This window comes from Littorina saxatilis, linkage group LG15, assembly GCF_037325665.1.
Source record: "Littorina saxatilis isolate snail1 linkage group LG15, US_GU_Lsax_2.0, whole genome shotgun sequence".
NCBI lineage: Eukaryota > Metazoa > Mollusca > Gastropoda > Littorinimorpha > Littorinidae > Littorina > Littorina saxatilis.
The window spans coordinates 35459472-35479939 of NC_090259.1; the positions used below are offsets into that span (position 1 = coordinate 35459472).

General features: G+C 41.7%; 2 protein-coding genes across 3 annotated transcripts in view; one reads left to right on the forward strand and one right to left on the reverse strand.

Annotated features, from left to right (window-relative positions):
* LOC138949186 (deoxynucleotidyltransferase terminal-interacting protein 2-like) overlaps positions 1-7581 on the forward strand; it is a 182335-nt gene extending 174754 nt beyond the window's left edge. The window contains exon 7 of the mRNA XM_070320965.1: positions 6817-7581. Coding sequence (XP_070177066.1) covers positions 6817-6850 — 34 coding nt within the window. The 3' untranslated portion in view covers positions 6851-7581. The remainder of the gene's footprint in view (positions 1-6816) is intronic.
* LOC138949182 (NADPH oxidase activator 1-like) overlaps positions 1-10993 on the reverse strand; it is a 148966-nt gene extending 137973 nt beyond the window's left edge. For both annotated transcript variants that reach the window (XM_070320959.1, XM_070320958.1), the window contains exons 1-3: positions 10425-10993; positions 3985-4067; positions 3459-3567 (exon numbers count right to left, since the gene is read on the reverse strand). In XM_070320959.1, the coding sequence (XP_070177060.1) occupies positions 3459-3567; positions 3985-4067; positions 10425-10604 (372 nt within the window). In that variant the 5' untranslated portion in view covers positions 10605-10993. The remainder of the gene's footprint in view (positions 1-3458; positions 3568-3984; positions 4068-10424) is intronic.
* Between the last annotated feature and the right edge of the window lie 9475 nt (positions 10994-20468).

Sequence of the window (20468 nt, forward strand, 5' to 3'; positions counted from 1 at the left end):
TGCGAATTTTTTTGAAAAAAAGTCGCGGCTTGTAGTCCGTCAAATACGGTACATTATGCAAGGCCGGTACAGTGCCTTCTGTTTACCTGTAGCAAGCACATAATGCCAGTGATATTAGAGACTCTCTATTGCTCCCATGAGAAGAAGAAATGAAAAAGAAGAAATTAACCAGACAGTTCAGGAAATATCTAGACGCAAAAGGAGGTAACTCTTACTTTGTTATCCAAATAAGAGAGGTAACTCTGATAATAATTGGATAGCACACATGTCTCAAAATGATTTAGGCAGACCTGTTTACCCTAAACCTGAGGCAAGAGTACTTTTTCAAAAAGTTAAGTGTATTTTTCAAAAAGTTGGTGTACTTTGCAAGCAAAGCCATATGGGCTAGGCAAAACGTACGTGGGCCGTGGGTGCAAACGTGTTTGTGTAAGAATAGCATGTCTTGTGAACATCTTCAAAATTTAACTCCTTCCGATACAACAGGGATAAAACAATTTTATTTACCTGTCAGTTTATAACATTATAACCAGTGTCTTCCAAGCAGATTGATAATGAAAAGATGAAGTTCGTGAAATAACATCTGCGGTTGACAGTGGCAAGTTCATTTTTACAATCATCTCAGAAAACATTGCTTCAGCACGGACTACAGCCTTTTCTTCTGGCAGGATTTGCTTTGCGGGAATGAACTTAATAATTCTTTGGCAGCTTTCAGCAGATTTGTTTGCAGCAACCTTGTCCATGTGAGTTTTGGAACTGCAGTGTCGTTCGATGTCATATTTCCCAGCATGGACAATGGAGAAATCTGATTTACAATACTTGCAGTGTGCATGACTTTTTCCCATAGTAGACTCCACAATTCCTGGCTCTTTCTTATATTTCTCCAAGAAAATCTGCTGCTTCTGCTGTTTAGACTTGGTACAGTCATCCGAAACTGTCACATTTTACCGCTTCATTTTGCCACGATTGTCCAGACGATCGCACGTGCCAACAACTGAACAAGGTTTCCACAGCTGAAGACTCGCTGTCATAGTTATCTCCCTTCGACCGAAACCGGTATCACTTGTACCATCCCGTAATCAGCACACCAACACCGGAAAACGTATTCTAGACTTTTTCTTAGGCGTATTTTGTGCGTGTGTCGCGTATTTGCGTACTGATAATAATTTGGCGTACAAAATACGCCCAAATCGTACTGGTAAACAGGTCTGTTTAGGGCTCTGCTAAAACCCGGGTGAAGCTGGGGTTGACTGCTAGTTATTAAAAAAAAAACCTAGGCAACTTTTATGCAGCGCTCAAGAAGAAAACTTGTCTAGGAAGATATTTACTATCTTCTGTTAAAGTGGCTTGTTTCCAGCTTTTGCAGTTTGAGCCCTGGACATGTACATTTTGACAAATCAAGAAGAAAAACCCTCACATTCATACACGAAACGAGCCTTAATCTCAATGACACATTTTATTATATTCGTTTGAACTCTTGTGCTTTTTAACAGAGTTTCACGCTCATAGGACAGAACCTGACCGAGGAATGCAGTCAAACGAAACTTGACAGATGTAACCAATAATTATGTGCACCCGACCAAGTAGAGAGGTCAGTGGGGTGCGTTACTGCAGCTAGTATCACTCAACCATTTTTATTAGGGTAGAGCGAAAACGATTAGGGATAGCACTTAACCCTTTTAACATAAGATAGTACTAATTGTCTTGAACAACTTTTCTTCTTTAAAGCCCCAGTCCCTCTCAAATGGTTTACAGAATGATTTAAATCTTCTCATGAAAAAAGCATTATCGAACACACTTGCAATAGCATTTAATAGCATTAAATGACACAGTTCGTTTGAATGGCTATTCAGCTCGCGTAAACCACATACCTGTTTTCGTGGTTTATCTAACCCCTGAGCCATCGTGAACCCGTGTGATCCACTTTCCTTTTTTTTCCACAAGTTAGTAGTCAGTTTGTGCTTTCAATGCGACTCGCTTTATCTGCAATAGCACGTTATTGTGTACCTCTGAATCTAAAACGCATCAAACGGCTGTGAGTCACACGAACTGAGCGGTGGCCTGTTCAAAGAAACTGGCGACATGCAGAACATTCGTCTGCTACGAGAACCACATTTTACGGGACACACTTCCGGGCTATCTTTTTTTCAAACTTTCAAAACTTTGATTTGTGCTGATCTTGTCTTGATGAAAAAAGAATTCTTTTATGATTTAAGAATGTTTGTGTAACAAGCTGTCAATGCGATAACCGGCAAGGTGCTGACTTTCGTTTGTGCATTGTTGATGGTGAATGCATGTTAATTTATTTTTAATATACTTTCTTATGTGATAACCAATGTGCTGTATTTTCTCAGTTTTGCTGATGTTATACGCTTGGTACATATATTTACTCATTTTCCTTAAATAACATGTGATAACATTACTTCATAGCTAAGCACATGATTTTACCTATGGCACAACACAAATCTCTAGCCTTCCTCTCTGAGATGCGTTTGAAGACAGACTGTTAAAAGAGAATAAATGTATGTACATAATTATGATAGAATATTGATGTAGGGATTGAAGAAATGTATAAGAACACAAGAATGTATGAATGACAAAGAACAAATGTTTATTTTTGAATGTTTTATGTATGTTTTATTACGGACACAAAAGCTCAGCAATGCAATTTCTCTTTTAGAGATTAATAAAGTTTATTGTATTGTAAAAAAAAAAAAAAAAAAAAAAAAACAAGCTGTCAATTTATTATTTAGATTTTAAAACTTAGGCCTGTACGATTGTCTGATCAGACAATCCAGCTGGCCACGCAAAAATAAATTCTTTGAAAATTGCTCGCTCTTTACGTAGGGCACCTAGGATGTTCTCAAGCGGTGAGTGTTTAAACGAAAGGGTGTTTGTATTGTGTTTAAAGCCTGACAGTGTCTGTGATGGTTTACGGGAGGCTGACTGTGCCTAGATTTGCTAGATTTTTTAAAAATAATTAGCAATCTGGCCCGGCTTCGCCCGGGTGTAAGCAAAGCCCTCAAAGAAAAACTCCAAATGAAACATTTGGGGGAAATGAGAATGACATGCAATGCTGGTATGATAAGAGTTACCTCCCTTCCATGGGTAACAAAGCATGACTTACCTCCCTTGCACTAGTATAGGCTGTATTCATTAATGGGGAGGGTAATTATCCGAGGAAGGAACTAATGTCTCGAGAAACTAAAGACCAGGTGCACATCTGTGGGTCCCGGGCAGTGTGCATGCAAAATATCTTGTGCTTATCTTTTGCTATCTCTGAGGTATGGCGACCACAGACAGACACACACACACACACACACACCCATTTTTATATATAGTATAGAAGATTAAAAAAGTCCTCGTCTAGCCCCTCGGCCGGACTATAGCACAATGGCCATAAATAAATCACTTCAGTTCCCTAGTGTTTGAATCTAAAACTAACACCATACATCACTCGCCTGCTTTTGTGTCAGACGTAAGGCTAGACCCAACTGCCGATAATCAATCAGGTCACTATTCCTTACATGCTCCTGAGCCCTTGCAAACATCTCTTGTGCTGCAGACAATCTGCAAACAGTGCAAACAAAAACTTCATCCTTCTTGACAAAGTTACAGTTTAGTAACAATGATTAAAATAGTTCTGTATCATTTGTGTATGGTGCTCATTAAATGACAGTACATCAAATTACAAGAAAGCTTTAAAAAATAAAAATAAAGTCATTTGGAACAATCACATTGTAAACATATTTTTCTTCATGACTTGTCTTGCTGCTGAACATGAATGCAGTATTTATTCAACAAGCTGGCATTGATGTTCAAAAACGTCTTCCACTTCCCGAAAATTTTGCAGATGACAAATTTAGTGGTGTCACCAACCCATGTGTGTGTGTGTGTGTGTGTGTGTGTGTGGTGGGGGGGTGCATGTGTGCAAGCATGCGTGCGTGCATGTGTGCGCCTGTCTGTGCGTGTGTGAAAGAATCTGACCTTCCCTGCAGACAGGCAATGACCCCCCTCTGGAAGTGAGCTACTGCCAGGTATCGATCTCTTAGCAAGCACTCCTCAAACTTCTGCACATAAATCACAAGCACATGTCATCCAACTTTATCATGATGTCAGCAAAAAAAACCAAGCATGTTGATGGTAATACTTTTACATTGTCTCCCAGCCTTTTAATCCTGACTGCTATAGTATCTAATCTAATCGAATATATATAAGAATGGATGTAAGTGTGTCTGTCTGTCTGTTGTCACCATACCTCAGAGATGACAAGAGGCAGGAACAAAATATTGTGCATGCACACTGTCAAGGAGCCGCAGATGTGCAGCTGGGTTTTAGTTTCTTGATTCATTGTTTCCTTTCTCAGATTATGAACCTCCCCTTAATGCTATGAGCTACTAGATGAATACCCGCTTCGCCGGTTCGCCTGACCCGGCTTTGCCGGGTGCGCCGGCTTCCGTACGCAATTGACGCCACACGAAGGAAGGGAGATAAACGCGCAAAACACTGGAAAAGATAAGGAAGAGTTACTGGGAATGGATGTACAGAAAAACCATAAAAACCATTTAGCTTGATGATGGGTGCGTCTCAGAAACTGAACCTTTTGTGTGTGCCATAATCAAATTAGCCCACAATTGAAACATACTGAATTTTAAATCATGATATTGGTATTTTTGAGAAGTAAAATGGATAAAGAAATAGTACAAACAAAACTGAGTATTTTGCATGATTATTATGAAGGTTGTTTTGCGAAAGAAATGATTGGATGCGTGAAAAATGGAGGTCTGATCTGTGACATGAACCATCAACTAGTTTTGCACCTCACTACAAGAATCGTTTAGAATGTCCAAGGACTGCTATTCTTGTTATGTGTGTTTGGTTTAAGTGTACTTGACAGTTGAAATGTTATTTTGTCCACAGAATTGTTTTTTTAAACGAAATTAATCGCTTGAAAGTTTGCCATCACTGTCGTAACATAGGTTTCCACACGCGTGCAACAGCAACAAGTCCTAAATTTGAACTTTAGAATTTGCATATTCATCTTCAACACGATCTTGACATGAAAGGGCATAGAAAATCGCTAAGCTAAATGATTATTTAAGTATTATTTTCTCAAAATTGCATCTGCAAACTAAGTTGAAAGTTGTGCAATATGACATGCTTCTTCAAAATTCAGTTACAATGGTGAACGGTTTTGCAAATAATGTTCAGAGTTTTGAAGAAAGATTAGAACTATTTTGCGCATAGTGACTTAGAGGTGCGGGTGACTACGCATGCGCAGTTACAGAGAGAAATAGTTCAGCTTCCAGCAGCGAAGAAAGATTTCGAGGATGTTTCCGAAGTCTGTGATTTTGTTACGACAGTGATCAACACCCAAGGTTCTTGAGAAAAGGTGAGTTTTTGCTGCTATGATATTCTATGAAGTGAACAAGAAGAGCAAACGCTCGATCGAGTCACTTTCGCAGTTCTGAATATTATATGAGGCATCAGATGGACAGGAAGAAATTGCTATTCACAACACAATGAGTCACGTTCACATAAAATTTGAGCCCGGTCACTTTTATAGTTTCCGAGAAAAGCCCAACGTTAAGTTGTGTGTTGCCGAACAGAAAAGGCTAGTTATCTCCCTTGTTTTTCTGATAACGTTCGTAAAAGGCTACAGATGTAAATACTTTGATGTAAAGAATAATCCTACAAAGTTTCAATCACATCCGATGAACTTTGTCAAAGATATAAAATGACTAATTTTTCCTTTGACGCTGACCTGTGACCTTGAAAAAGGTCAAAGGTCAACGAAACCATCATTAAAGTGTAGAGGTCATTGGAGGTCACGACTAAACAAAATATGAGCCCGATCGCTTTGATAGTTTCCGAGAAAAGTCCAACGTTAAGGTGGTGTCTACGGACGGCCGGCCGGACGGCCGGCCAGCCGGCCGGCCGGACAGACTAACACTGACCGATTACATAGAGTCACTTTTTCTCAAGTGACTCAAAAATTAGGCTAAACATTTGTTAATAATAGTTTTTCTTTCGATTTCACCTAGTCAAAACTTGACTAAATGTTTTAACATAGAGGGGGAATCGAAACGAGGGTCGTGGTGTATGTGTGTGTGTCTGTCTGTCTGTCTGTGCGTGTGTGTGTGTAGAGCGATTCAGACTAAACTACTTGACCGATCTTTATGAAATTTGACATGAGAGTTCCTGGGTATGATATCCCCGGACGTTTTTTTCTTTTTTTCGACAAATACTTTTGATGACGTCATATCCAGCTTTTTGTAAAAGTTGAGGCGGCACTGTCACACCCTCATTTTTCAATTAAATTGATTGAAATTTTTGTAAAGCAATCTTCGACGAAGGCCGGACTTCGGTATTGCATTTCAGCTTGGTGGCTTAAAAATTAATTAATGACTTTGGCCATTAAAAATCTGAAAATTGTAATAATTTTTTTTTTATATATAAAACGATCCAAATTTACGTTCATCTTATTTGACATCATTTTCTGATTCCAAAAACATATAAATATGTTATATTTGGATTAAAAACAAGCTCTGAAAATTAAAAATATCAAAATTATGATCAAAATTAAATTTCCGAAATCGATTTAAAGGAACGGTAAGTGTCAATGTTTTCTTTAATTGTAAAAGTTGTATGTTCAATGGAATGGTAAGTCTGAACAAAATAATTACTTTATTTTGTTTTTAGCCAGTGAATGTGGATGCATCAAAATCTTGATAGATATCAAACAAATTCATGTTAGTGAAACTAGTACACATATTGCATCAATCTTTGGTTGAAATCGCAGGTACTTGCATGTTTCAGGTGCAAGAGATTCGACCTGATGAACTGGTGGTAAAGTTTCTTCGAAGGAAACCGGAGGGGAACTACTATTGCTTTCCAGGGATCGATGATATTTCCTTAGTCCCTACATCTGATGCAACCATGATTCGTGACCCCACCTTCAATGCCAGGGGGCATTATTTCTTTTGAAATAAATTAATTAACTGCAAGTGGCAACTGTTCTATATGTAACCAATGCCTTTGGTTTATTGTCTTAACAATTGAATGAACCACTTTTGAACATTTGCATTCTTCATGTCAAACCTTATAATACATGTCTGGTTGTTCGTTTCCGAGTTACGTCGGTGATGAACTTTTCATTAATGTTTCTCTTTTTTGGGGCAAAGTTTGCTTGATTTTGTCCAGCTTTTTTTCTTTCTGTTCCTGTTTTAGTGTTTGGCATTTTAGCTAAGAAGAATCTGGTTGCAAAATTAGCTTCATTTAGTAAAGTTTGTTGGAAAAAGCATAACCGTTTCTTTGTTACAAAAGTGATGTTTCCATGTAACATCGGTGATCATTTTGCATTCTTTTGGGATAACTTTCTAACATTTTGTCTTAGAGCAACAAATCTTTGTATATATATGCTATTGTGAAGGTTAAATGTCAATAAGACTGAATGAATGCCATGTATCAACATGTTCTGATCAGGATATCATTAATTAATTTTCATTTTTGTATTGAAGTTTTGACGAATGCATGGAACTTTGAAAAAAACATTATTTTGTTGTTTGCATGTAGTCATTTCATATTGAACTCTATAATGGCTTGTGATTCAACAATAATAACTGAATAAAAGTCGTTTTCAGCCTTATAAATGCAGTTTTGTTGTCTTTTATTGTTTCCATGTTACACGGGTGATTTTGCACACATTGTCCAAATAATGCTCAATATATGGCAAACTAAAGGCAATGTTATATTTTTTCTTGTTTAAACTGAAAAGGTACACCCTGAGAAGTGTGTAAATAGTATTATCAAAGTTTTCTGGGAAGATTTTACTTTTGGTGATAATGTCACAAACAGAGGACGAGATTCTGAGACGCACTGAGACATATCAATATGTTCTGTTTTTGCACTCGCAGAAGATGTAAAAAAAAAAAAAAAGAATCAAAGTCAGTTTTCACATAATATAATGTATCCATTTTTGTCAGGGTATTTTTTGCTGTGACAACCTTTTGTTATTGTCTCAAAGGGGCTGGGCCGCTATTGCGCGGGGCCGCTATTGCGCGGGGCCGCTATTGCGCGAATCTAACCCTAACCCTAACCCTAAAGATTCGCGCAATAGCGGCCCCGCGCAATAGCGGCCCCGCGCAATAGCGGGCCGACCCCATCTCAAATACTCAAGATAAACATGTGCGAGGGTTTTCGTCAGCTTACATGCCAGATTCATCTTCAAAAAATCTTCAAATAACTGAAATTTTGAAGAAGAAAAAAAGAGCAAACAAACAAAATGTGCAACACAAACACCTGCTTCATGCCTGCACAAAAAAAGCATAATGTTAACATCCTCCAGATCTATCAAAGTATATTATTCTAAGAAAATGGAGTAAGCATACAAAAGTTGGGTTTTTGTACAGATTTTTACATCCAGCCCTTGCCCAATGAGAAACTACTGTTCATGAAGAAGCATGAGAGAGAGAGAGAGAGAGAGAGAGAGAGAGAGAGAGAGAGAGAGAGAGAGAGAGAGAGAGAGAGAGAGACGTACACACACAAGCCACAACAGACAGACATGGAGTTATGACACGCTGTTTGATACAAATTGTACATGTACTTATGTAGAGTTTCTCCCACAAAGTAGAGTTTCTGGAAACCTGTAAGAAGTGCCCTTGAGGAGAGTTTCTGGGGATGCACAAGCACGGGATGAATTCAAATTTTCAGTCTTTTGTAATCCCATCTCCGGTCAGTTCAAAAATCAAGTCATGAACTGAATACGGTCATGCGCAACAGTCAGCACTGGCTTTATCAGCTAGATACACACTCAGCATGTTGCCCCACTGGACAGCGGTCAGCGAACAAAGGTATCACGGGTCAGTCAGAAGTGGAGGTTTGGTCGTAAGTACCGATTACCGATTACATATCATTGCATGCTCCTGTGCAGCAACACATCAGATGCTACCGAAAACATCATGAACTCAACTTGCTTCATGCTTTTTTCTTCTCATGACAGTTTACCAGCCAGTTCAAAAGCTAAATTGTAATGCAGTCACGTTTACAGAGTAGAGTTTCTAAGAAGATAAAACTACATGAAAGGCACAGTAAGCCTCCGATAAACCATCACAGATACTGTCAGGCTTTTACACACAGTACAAACACCCTTCCATTTGAACGCTCACCAAACGGGAACATCCTAGGTGCCCTCCGTAAAGAACGAGCAATTTTCAAAGAATTTATTTTTGCGTGGTTTATCTTACCCCTGAGCCATCGTGAACCCGTGTGATCAAGTTTTCCTTTTTCACAATGTAGTCGTCGGTTAGTAATTTGAATGCGACTCGCTGTGAGCTTATCTGCAATAATACGTTATTAAGTACCTCTGACTATGCACGAAACAAACGGCTGTGGTTCACAAGAACTCTAGCGATGGCTTTTGACTGTTTAGAGGAACTGGCGATAGGTATAAACCGTCGTCTGCTACGAGAACCACGACCTTGCGTGACCCTGCTTCCGGGCTTTTCTTTTTTCAAACTTTGAATTGTACTGATCTTGTCTTGATGAAAAAGGAATTTTTTTATGATTTAAGAATGTTTGTGTAACAAGCTGTCAATTTATTATTTAGATTTTAAAAGTTAGGTCTAGCGCCAAAACGCACCACGTACGGTCCGATTGTCTCTGACACTCTCTCTGCAAAATTAATTCTTTGAAAATTGCTCGCTCTTTACGTAAGGCACCTAGGATGTTCCCGTTTGGTGAGTGTTCAAATGGAAGGGTGTTTGTACTGTGTGTAAAAGCCTGACAGTATCTGTGATGGTTTACGGGAGGCTTACTGTGCCTTTAAGTGCACTTCAGGAGGAGTTTCTGGGGAAACTCAACATAAGTCGACGCCACTTTGCTTCAGAACCGCAGATTAGTTGATTATCAGAGAGTACAAAAACAATCTGATGCTGCACGACCTTTACTGTAATGTAGATTACATTCTGTGAGTGTAAATAAAAGATCAGACATGAGTGCAACCAGAGTGATGTCATAGGGTTCGACCAGACCACATTTCACTTTTCAGTGACTCTAGTGACTATAGGGTCACTGCTAAATTTGTTGTAAAACTCACAAACAATACAACTCTAAACTTTCAGATGCCAATTGCCGGAGGAAGGCGGCATATACCTGCCAACCCTGCAAAGCCTCAAGTGTATGTAACAAATAAAAACAATTTTTTTTTTTTTTTTTTTTAGAATAGCACACGGTGTTTAAAATGAATTTAACACGCTAAAGTTCAAGATTACCAAAACAACTATGGACTGCCAGATCATCATTAGATTACCAGAAATACTGCAAGAAGGGTATGACACTGGAGAAACGCAAATTTCTTCCCAAACGGAGTGACCGCAACTTCTTTTGCAATTCTAATTTGTATGCAAGTGCACAGCACGCTTTGTGACCTGGTCTGCTGCAGAATAATCGTTCTCCATGAGGTGGACGACGGCCAGGTTGTACCAGATCTTGGCGGAGAAGTGTCGTATTTCCCACAGAAGGCTGCGAGCGTCCCCAAGTCGGCCACTTTCAACAGCCAACACTGCTTCTTGCCAGCGACATACGATGTCGCGATTCACGCTGGACATCTTGCAGACACTCACGGGGATTGCTGTCGAAGCGGATCGAACCCGCGACCACAAACTCACGGGGATTTATCTCGCTGCCCCTACCACAAGTTCCATTCTAGTTATGTCCGTTCATCTTGCCTCATTTTATGGTTACATGTGTACTCATTCTGCATACATGTATCAATTTCGTCATTTCTGCTTGATACAGCAACTTGATATTGCTTTCCAAACTTTTACGAAGTGACCGGGAGCATAGGGTCAGTTACTAACTGAACTTGCCTCGAACAGTGAGATAAAGAGAACAGTACACAAATACGAACGGAGAGACGGAAACTCGAGTTGTCGATGTTGGACGCAAAGTAAGAATCCGGGGCAGAGTTCGAAACAGCAATACCAATGGCACAAGCTATTCGCACAAGTAGAAAGAGTTGTCTCCCTTGCAGCGACTTCTCAGTAGTTAAAGGCCCAGTCTGCCTCAAATGGTTTACAGAACGATTTAAATCTTCTCACGAAAAAAGCAGTTCTAACCTTATGGAATACACTTGCAATAGCATTTAACAGCATTAAATGAGACAGTTCGTTTTAATGGCTAGTTAGCTTGCTTAAACCACACTTCAGATTTCGTGGTTTATTTTACCCCTGAGCATCTAAATATAGGTCCCTGCCCTGAGCCATCGTGGACATGTGTCACACACTTTCCTTTTTTTCTCTCACAATTTCGTCGTCAGTTTGTAATTTGAATGCAATTTGAATGCGACTCGCTGTATCTGCAATAGCACGTGTTATTTTGTACCTCTGAATCGAGTCTAAAATGCAACAAACGACTGCGAGTCACACGAACTTATCCGCGGAGGTTGGATTCAAAGTAGCAAGCGATATGCAGAAAATTCGTCTGCTACGGGAAACATGACCTTAATGATTTAAGAATGTTTGTTTTACAAGCTGTCAATTTATTATTTAGAATTTAAAAGTTAGTTCAGTCTAGCGCCAATTGTGGTACCAAACAATCCGGCTGGCCACGCAAAAATAAATTCTTTGAAAAATGCTCGCTCTTTACGGAGGGCACCAAGGATGTTCTCAAGCGGTGAGTGTTTAAACGCCGAAAGGGTGTTTGACTGTACTGCGTGTAAAACCTGACAGTGTCTGTGACGAGAAACTGATGGTTTACGTGAAGCTGTGTGTGCCTTTAAAATTTGGTAGAAATTGGTCAGTCCTTAGTGATTGATAATATCTATATTATAATACGCGTGGGCTTTTTCGCCGTGTGGACGTATCTCCTACCAAACCCCGCCGATTTGGCCCCTGTCCCTCGGTTATCCCGTAGGAACGGATCGCGCTGAACACGATGCGCTGGGTTAGATTAACGAGTTCGAAAGCGAAATGGCTTTTTGAGGCCTTTCGGCGAAAATTTTTGTAGCAGACGAAATATCCCAGCTATCCCATTGGCCGAAAGCGAACGGTCTGACTAAAGACTACGCGACCGCACCCCAGACGAACCTAGCCGTGTGTTTTATTTCTCTGTATGATAATGTTGTGAAGATACTGGATATATAATAAATATTACACATACATGCTTTAGTTTGAGGCCCCGCAAGGTAGTGCAAGGTCGCGTGCGGTCGCGTGCGGTCGCGTAGTCTTTAGTCAGACCCAAAGCGAACGTTGCCACTTGATCCGGATCCCCAGCTTTGAATCGGGGCAGAGCTGCTCTGTCAAATCTGCTGTTGCATCGACTGGTGTATCCTACAACTGGCTCTACAGACGGCCAGCGCAAGGTCTGGAGGCGTGAGGGCGAGCGTTATGAAGACGACACAGTGCATGAGAGGGTGGCCTTCGGCGGGGGCTCTGTCATGGTTTGGGGGGGCTTCAGCCTTCATCAACGCACCCCCCTGTACCATGTGGTCGGGAATCTCACTGGTCAACGCTACAGGGACGAAATTCTCGCCCCTATTGTCTTGCCGACCCTGCAGCAGATTGGCCCAAACGCCGTGTTTCAGGATGACAATGCTACTCCTCACAGGGCCAGGCTTGTCAACGACTACATCCAGCAAACCGGGGTCGTCAGGATGGACTTCCCTGCCTGTTCGCCAGACATGAACCCCATAGAGCATGTATGGGACGAACTAGACAGGCAGGTGAGGGCCAACCACCAGCCTCCCAGAAACCTGCAGCAGCTGCTGCAGATGCTCCAACAGGAGTGGCAGGACATTCCACAGGCCTTTTTCACGAAGCTTATGAACTCTATGCGGTCAAGGTGTGGTGAACTTGAGCGCAAACGTGGCGGACACACCCATTATTGACCTCATGAAAGACTTGTTATGTTTATTTGTGACCCCTCTGCTGTTTGTGGACATGAATAACCGAATCGGCTCGATGAAATAAACCCAAATTTTGCAGTTGCGTTGCACATTGACTGAAGTAAACGTGTTCCAAATTTTCGTACGATATGTTCATTCGTTCTTTTGCTGTGATTGCGTGTGTGAACCGTCCTTAACTTTTTTCCGCTGGTATATAAGGTGTAGTGAAAAGAAGATAAGTTCAGTAACTTTCATATTAATTGGGAAAATGTGTGTCCAAATTTTTACAAAAGAGAAATTGTTGTACTTAGGTGTTAGTAAATCATGTTTGTCCTCGTTAATTGTGAACAGGATGTATGTTTATGTAAAGTTGAAAGTCAAGATTGGATTTGTTTATCCTACGCGCGTGTGTGCATGTGTGTTAGACATAGAACACTTTATTATCTCAATTTCGAGAAACTCGGGTGTGGTGAATCACAACAAACAACATAAAACGTAAGAAAATAAATAAAATATCGAGGCGCAAATAATCAGCTCATAATAGTGTGTGTGTGTGGGGGGGAGGGGTGGGGGTGCACACACACACACACACACACACAAACACTTGAAACGCACAATTATACCCGCACACACGCACGCACAGGCACAAATACATACAAACACTTTCACGCACACGCACGCACGCACACTCACACACCCTTCCCCCCACACCGGCACACACATGTGCGCGCGTGCACCGCAAACGAATGAACAGACGCACACCTACACACGCACGCACACACACACACACACACACAAACAAACGCACAATTACACCCGCACACACGCACGCACAGGCACTCGCACAAATACATACAAACACTTTCACACACACGCACACACACCCTTCCCCCCCCCCACACACACACACATGTGCGCACGTGCACCGCAAACGAATGAATGAATGAACAGACGCACACCTACACACGCACGCACACACACACACACAAACACACACTCACACTCACACACACACAGACGCCCATTTACATAGAAACACCCCCTCCTATAAGCGGGGATGAAATTTTAAGAGTGGTGGCCAGTGACCCAGAACGAACAAAAGTCAAAGCTGGCAACTCAGGTTTGTATTCAGGAAAATTTACACGAAATGCACGAGATACGACTTTTCTTTCTATTTTCTCTCTTTGGGACTTTCATTTGCGTTAGATCGTTTTTATATGAACAAGAGGCGAAGCCATCAAGGCTCACGTAAGAAATCGACAAACAGTAACACAAACTCAATCACTCCGTCACACACACACACACACACACACACACACACACACACACACACACACACACACACACACACACACACAGAAAGAGCATAGGTGAAACTGTGCAAGAAAGCGAGACACTAGATCTAGATCTGTCTGTCTGCATGTACACTAGTCTCGGCCCGCTCAAAATAATAATGACCGAGACTTTCAGTACTTCCTTCGCGTGACGTCTAACCCTCTTACGTCATAATGTGACGTCAATGTAATGTGACGTCTTCAAATGTTAGAGTTTCTACCACAGACATACACACGCACGCACGCACGCACATACGCACATACGCACATACGCACGCACGCACAGACAGACAAAGTTACGATCGCATAGGCTACACTTACGTGAGCCAAAAACCTAAGAAAAGCCCTGCTATTTTGCACTGAGAAACTTTGTAAGCAGCGTGTTTACTCCTGGGTTTCGCTGTAGTACAATTACCCTCACTTACTTCCTCGCTTGCTTCAAAAGTAAGCACTTTTTCCGTCCCATGCATGCGAAATTGAGGATGTACTTCCGATGTCGCTCAAAACGTAGGAGTTGTCGCAAACTACCATCAATTACTTCCTCGCTTTGCTTCGAAGTAAGCCCTTCTTCCGGCCCATGCATACGAAAGTGAGGCAAGTTCTTCCGATGTCACTCAAAACTTCGGGAGTTTTCGCGAACTTCCCCCATAAGCATACGGGCACTGGGGATACTAGGGAGATTCAAAAGACAGCACGTTTCGTTTTGCAGCTCGTTTCGTTTGGTGAATGAGTCACCCCGCGAAACGGAACGTGAAACGAGACGGCATAGGCTGCAGACAAGATTTAGATGTATTCACGTTTCGTTTCGGAATGAAGGAAGGGCGATAAATCTTCAAGTGAAATTATCACGTCTGTCCTCGATCAGAATGGGAAAAAAAAACCCTAGGAGGTGGTCCAGAATCGGGCATACTTTGATTATTTTCAGTCCAAATAAATCACACAGACTTTGTTTATACAAAATCACATACGAAGCCAGAATAAAAATTCGATGCGATGACCTACTTCTGCTTCGCCATTTGCTTTCTCACCATGAAGTTGGATAAATGTACCAGGATCAGCACCCTTCAAAATATTTCAGTTCACAACAGTTGTCTACCTCCAATGAACACATTCTCAGCGCTGAAAGACTGTGAAAGGGTTGATGAATCTAGCAATGCATAAAATGGCCAACAAATAAAACTGTTAGTGTGCAAAAATACTCACAAAAGTTGACGAAATATTGTTCGTTTTTTGGGGGTGGAAAACGTGACTGCGTTTTGACGTTCCACGTTCCGTTTCAGTTGACCTTCACCTTTCCAGCGAGAGACCCCCGAAATGATGACGTTTACCACAACTTCAAAACGAAACGTCCCGACGTTTCGTTTATTAAATCTCCCTAATATTCCCAGAAACTCTCATGTAAAATGTCATAAAGATCGGTCCAGTAGTTTACTCTGAATCGCTCTACACACACACACATACACAGACACACACAGACACACATACACCACGACCCTCGTCTCGATTCCCCGATGTTAAAACATTTAGTCAAAACTTGACTAAATGTAAAAAGGTCACCGTCCCTTGTCGTGCTGAATTGTCGGGCGTCTTCCCCGCAACGTCTATAATATGTCAAGCGCGGAGAGCTTAGTTTAATGTGGTTCGCGCTATATAAGCTGTAATTTTCATTATTATTAAATTATTACTAGTAATACCCGTGCTCTGCACGGGATTTTTTCTTCTTCATTAATTACAGAGTTAATTATGAATAAGCAACAACAAAAACGTGTTCAATGTGCAATGGCACGCGCGTACAGAACAAAATGCCATACATTTATTGGGAGAGATAAAAAAAAAAGGGCACAGTGGTGGATTGGCCATGACTTGTGCAGTGACAACAGTAACATATTAAATTTAGAAGTAATTGCGACAAAGTTACTCCAAAAAAGCGCTAGCACACACAGAACAACAAAATATGATAAAACATCAAACCTAAGAAAAGCAGCGTTCAATGTGCAATGAACTGCAAACCATTTACACAGCAGCAAACATGTGACGCTTTCTGAAATTTCGGTCAATGTAGCGATATTTTCTTTTTACCAGGCTCGGCGCTTGAATACACTTTCTTTGTTTTCTTGCGTAGCTGCTCGCCATTAGTAATGCAAGAATCTACAGCTTGGTGAAGGCAGACAGTTACGAAGGAAAGGCTAAATGTTTCAGTATTGTTGATTTTGTTTTGCATGATTATATACTCTTATTCTGCTCTCTTAGACAATATGTGATAACCGGCAAGGTGCTGACTTTCGTTTGTGCATTGTTGATGGTGAATGCATGTTAATTTATTTTTAATATACTTTCTTATGTGATAACCAATGTGCTGTACTTTCTCAGTTTTGCTGATGTTATACGCTTGGTACACATATTTACTCATTTTCCTTAAATAACATGTGATAACATTACTTCATAGCTAAGCACATGATTTTACCTATGGCACAACACAAATCTCTAGCCTCCCTCTCTGAGATGCGTTTGAAGACAGACTGTTAAAAGAGAATAAATGTATGTACATAATTATGATAGAATATTGATGTATGAATTGAAGAAATGTATAAGAACACAAGAACGTATGAATGACAAAGAACAAATGTTTATTTTTGAATGTTTTATGTATGTTTTATTACGGACACAAAAGCTCAGCAATGCAATTTCTCTTTTAGAGATTAATAAAGTTATTGTATTGTATTGTATTGTATTGTATTGTAACAAAAAAAGTGGCTACATTGACCGAAATCTCAGAAAATATGACACATGGGAGTGAAACAAACACATAAACACAGCATTAAATGAGCAAATAGTGTGCACAGTACAAAAAAAAGTTTTACACATTTGCAAATAGAAATGAAAAAGTAACCCAGTGGTAAATATACAGTGGGTTCTGTGAACAATAACAAATCATATAATTGGGAAAGAATAAAACAGCGTTAAATTGTGCCCTTTTCTGAGATTTCAGTCAATGTGGACAGTCTGAGAATTCAATCAACGTGACAAAATCATTTTGTCACGCTTCAACCAAGATGATGAATGCTAGTTAAAATGTGTAAAAGAATATATAACACCAATCATATATACTAGCGGAAAAAAGTTAGGGACGGGCCACTGATTTCCCCGCTGACTTTCATTTGTTTAAAACACCCTGTTCTTTCGTCAGCAAAATCAAATGGCTGTCGCATGCTACACACCAATGGGTAAGTTATGCTGTGTTAGCAGGAAAACTGCACGGGACTCCCGGGCGCAGAGCTGCAGCACGTGACTAAAATAGCAAAATCGCCAAAAAGTAGGCTGTTGTTTGGCGTGCGCACGGGTAGAATAAGGCAGGTAACATGGCAAAATTGTTGTGCACATGCAAGGACAATCCTTCGAGTGTGAATTGTGATCACGAACTCGGCTTTATAAGCCGCCGATTTTCTGCGAGCTGCCATCTCCTCACCATGCCTGCCAGACGGAAGCTGACAACATTCAACCGAGGAAGAGCAATTGCCTGGCTCCACGACGGCGTATCCAAGTGCGAAGTGGCCAGGCAACTTGGGGTATCGCATTCAGTCATTGTAAGGCTGAATCAACGGTTCCAGACGACAAACAATGTCGAGGAGAGGCCCAGGTCGGGTCGCCCTAAAAAGACTACTCCTAGGGAAGATCGTTTCATCCAACGGCAGGCGCTGCAGCACCGGGCCACCACCTGCAAGGTCATCAGAGGGCAGTTACGGGAGGCCACTAACATCAACGTTAGTGAGAGGACCATCGGCAACCGCCTGCATGACGCCCGGCTGCGGAGTCGTCGTCCTGCTGTGCGTCCCCTGCTGACACAGGCACATCGCCGGGCTCGTCTGGCCTGGAGTCGCCGCCACTTGAGATGGACGCGCCGGGACTGGGCTCAGGTCCTATTCAGTGACGAGTCCAGGTTCAACCTGTACCATTCTGACGGCCGGCGCAAGGTCTGGAGGCGTGGTGGGCGAGCGTTATGAAGACGACACAGTGCATGAGAGGGTGGCCTTCGGAGAGGGCTCTGTCATGGTTTGGGGGGCTTCAGCCTTCATCAACGCACCCCCCTGTACCATGTGGTCGGGAATCTCACTGGTCAACGCTACAGGGACGAAATTCTCGCCCCTATTGTCTTGCCGACCCTGCAGCAGATTGGCCCAAACGCCGTGTTTCAGGATGACAATGCTACTCCTCACAGGGCCAGGCTTGTCAACGACTACATCCAGCAAACCGGGGTCGTCAGGATGGATTTCCCTGCCTGTTCGCCAGACATGAACCCCATAGAGCATGTATGGGACGAACTGGACAGGCAGGTGAGGGCCAACCACCAGCCTCCCAGAAACCTGCAGCAGCTGCTGCAGATGCTCCAACAGGAGTGGCAGGCCATTCCACAGGCCTTTTTCACGAAGCTTATGAACTCTATGCGGTCAAGGTGTGGTGAACTTGAGCGCAAACGTGGCGGACACACCCATTATTGACCTCATGAAAGACTTGTTATGTTTATTTGTGACCCCTCTGCTGTTTGTGGACATGAATAACCGAATCGGCTCGATGAAATAAACCCAAATTTTGCAGTTGCGTTGCACATTGACTGAAGTAAACGTGTTCCAAATTTCCGTACGATATGTTCATTCGTTTTTTTGCTGTGATTGCGTGTGTGAACCGTCCTTAACTTTTTTCCGCTAGTATATATAATTGGGAAAGAAATCTCGTCGCAGTACCCCGCCAGCTCGAGTCACCCACAATGAAACGTTTGTACGATTGACTGGACTTAAACAAATTAGCGGCTACATTGACATAAGTGAGGGACATAAATGTGCAAAAAAATGTGCCCAGAGAACAATAGTTGTACACATCACCATATAAGTCTTGAGACAGGGGAAACAAACAGCACTAAATATGGAACAAAATTTGTACACTTCAGCAAACATGTCACATGTTACATAGCCACTGGTGAATTAACAGAGAGAAAAATAACAAAAAACGGTCATGTAGGTTTTCGCATCCATGGGAGGTAATCGGAACCGACCAAACAGACTGAGCCAGTAGCGCGACATATGTCGTGACAACCATGACAGTATACGTAAAGTAGCGCGACATATGTCGTGACAACCAGCCTAAGGGTTAAAATGTGAAATTGGTTCTGCGTTCTGCGAACAACAAAATGTTTACACATGCATTGTGCACAGAGAACAAAAGTTTACAGATCACCATGCATATATGGCATTATGATGGTTAGGCCTGAAGAAATAAATTTGCTTTTGTTTAATATTTCTCTTGGGCTGCAGCCAGCACAACATAATTAAAACATTTCATTTGCCAAATCAGCGCCACCAAAACTGATAAATAGGACTAAGCATGGAGTATTCATTGCAGGGGCTCTTTTTATATTTAGTCAAGTTTTGTTTGTTTGTCATGTTGTGTGCCACACGCGTTGCAGTTGTCACCGTGTGTAGAGTTTAAGATGATGTGATTCCTATTCTTATAAAGACAAAGTCGATCTCTGTTATACCCCCGCAAAAATTTACATGATTGCCCATATGGTCTTTGTTGATGTTGTTTGTCTCGTGACTTTATCGATATGTCGCAAAATGATTCCACAAAATTCAAAACAGGGATCAGATTTTACCCGCAACTACTGTGGAAAAAATGGGTTGAATGTGAATGTTTATTCCTGAGACAATGCTTGGAGAGCTTCTCCCGATGTGACTGCGTCATCTGAAGTGGACTGGGTTGCGTTTTGTGTTGCGTTTTGTGTTGCATCAAACATGTCTATGGATTGTGTTGAATTTTGTGTTGCGTCAATCATGTCGTCATCCATGATTTGACTGAGCGTTAGGACGTCGACAATTGAGGTGGTTTGATGTGTTTGTAGGGTTGTTTGGTGCAGCGGTGGGTGTAGGTGAACGTAGTGCAGATGAAGATTAGCTGGCTATTGCTGCAGGGTTGTTTGTTGCAGCAGTGGGTGTAGATGAACGTAGTGCAGATGAAGATTAGCTGGCTATTGCTGCAGGGTTGTTTGGTGCAGCAGTGGGTGTAGATGAACGTAGTGCAGATGAAGATGAGCTGGCTATTGCTGCAGGGTTGTTTGGTGCAGCAGTGGGTGTAGATGAACGTAGTGCAGATGAAGATGAGCTGGCTATTGCCGCAGGGTTGTTTGGTGCAGCGGTGGGTGTAGATGAACGTAGTGCAGATGAAGATGAGGTGGCCGACTTGATGCGTTGATTTTCACGCCT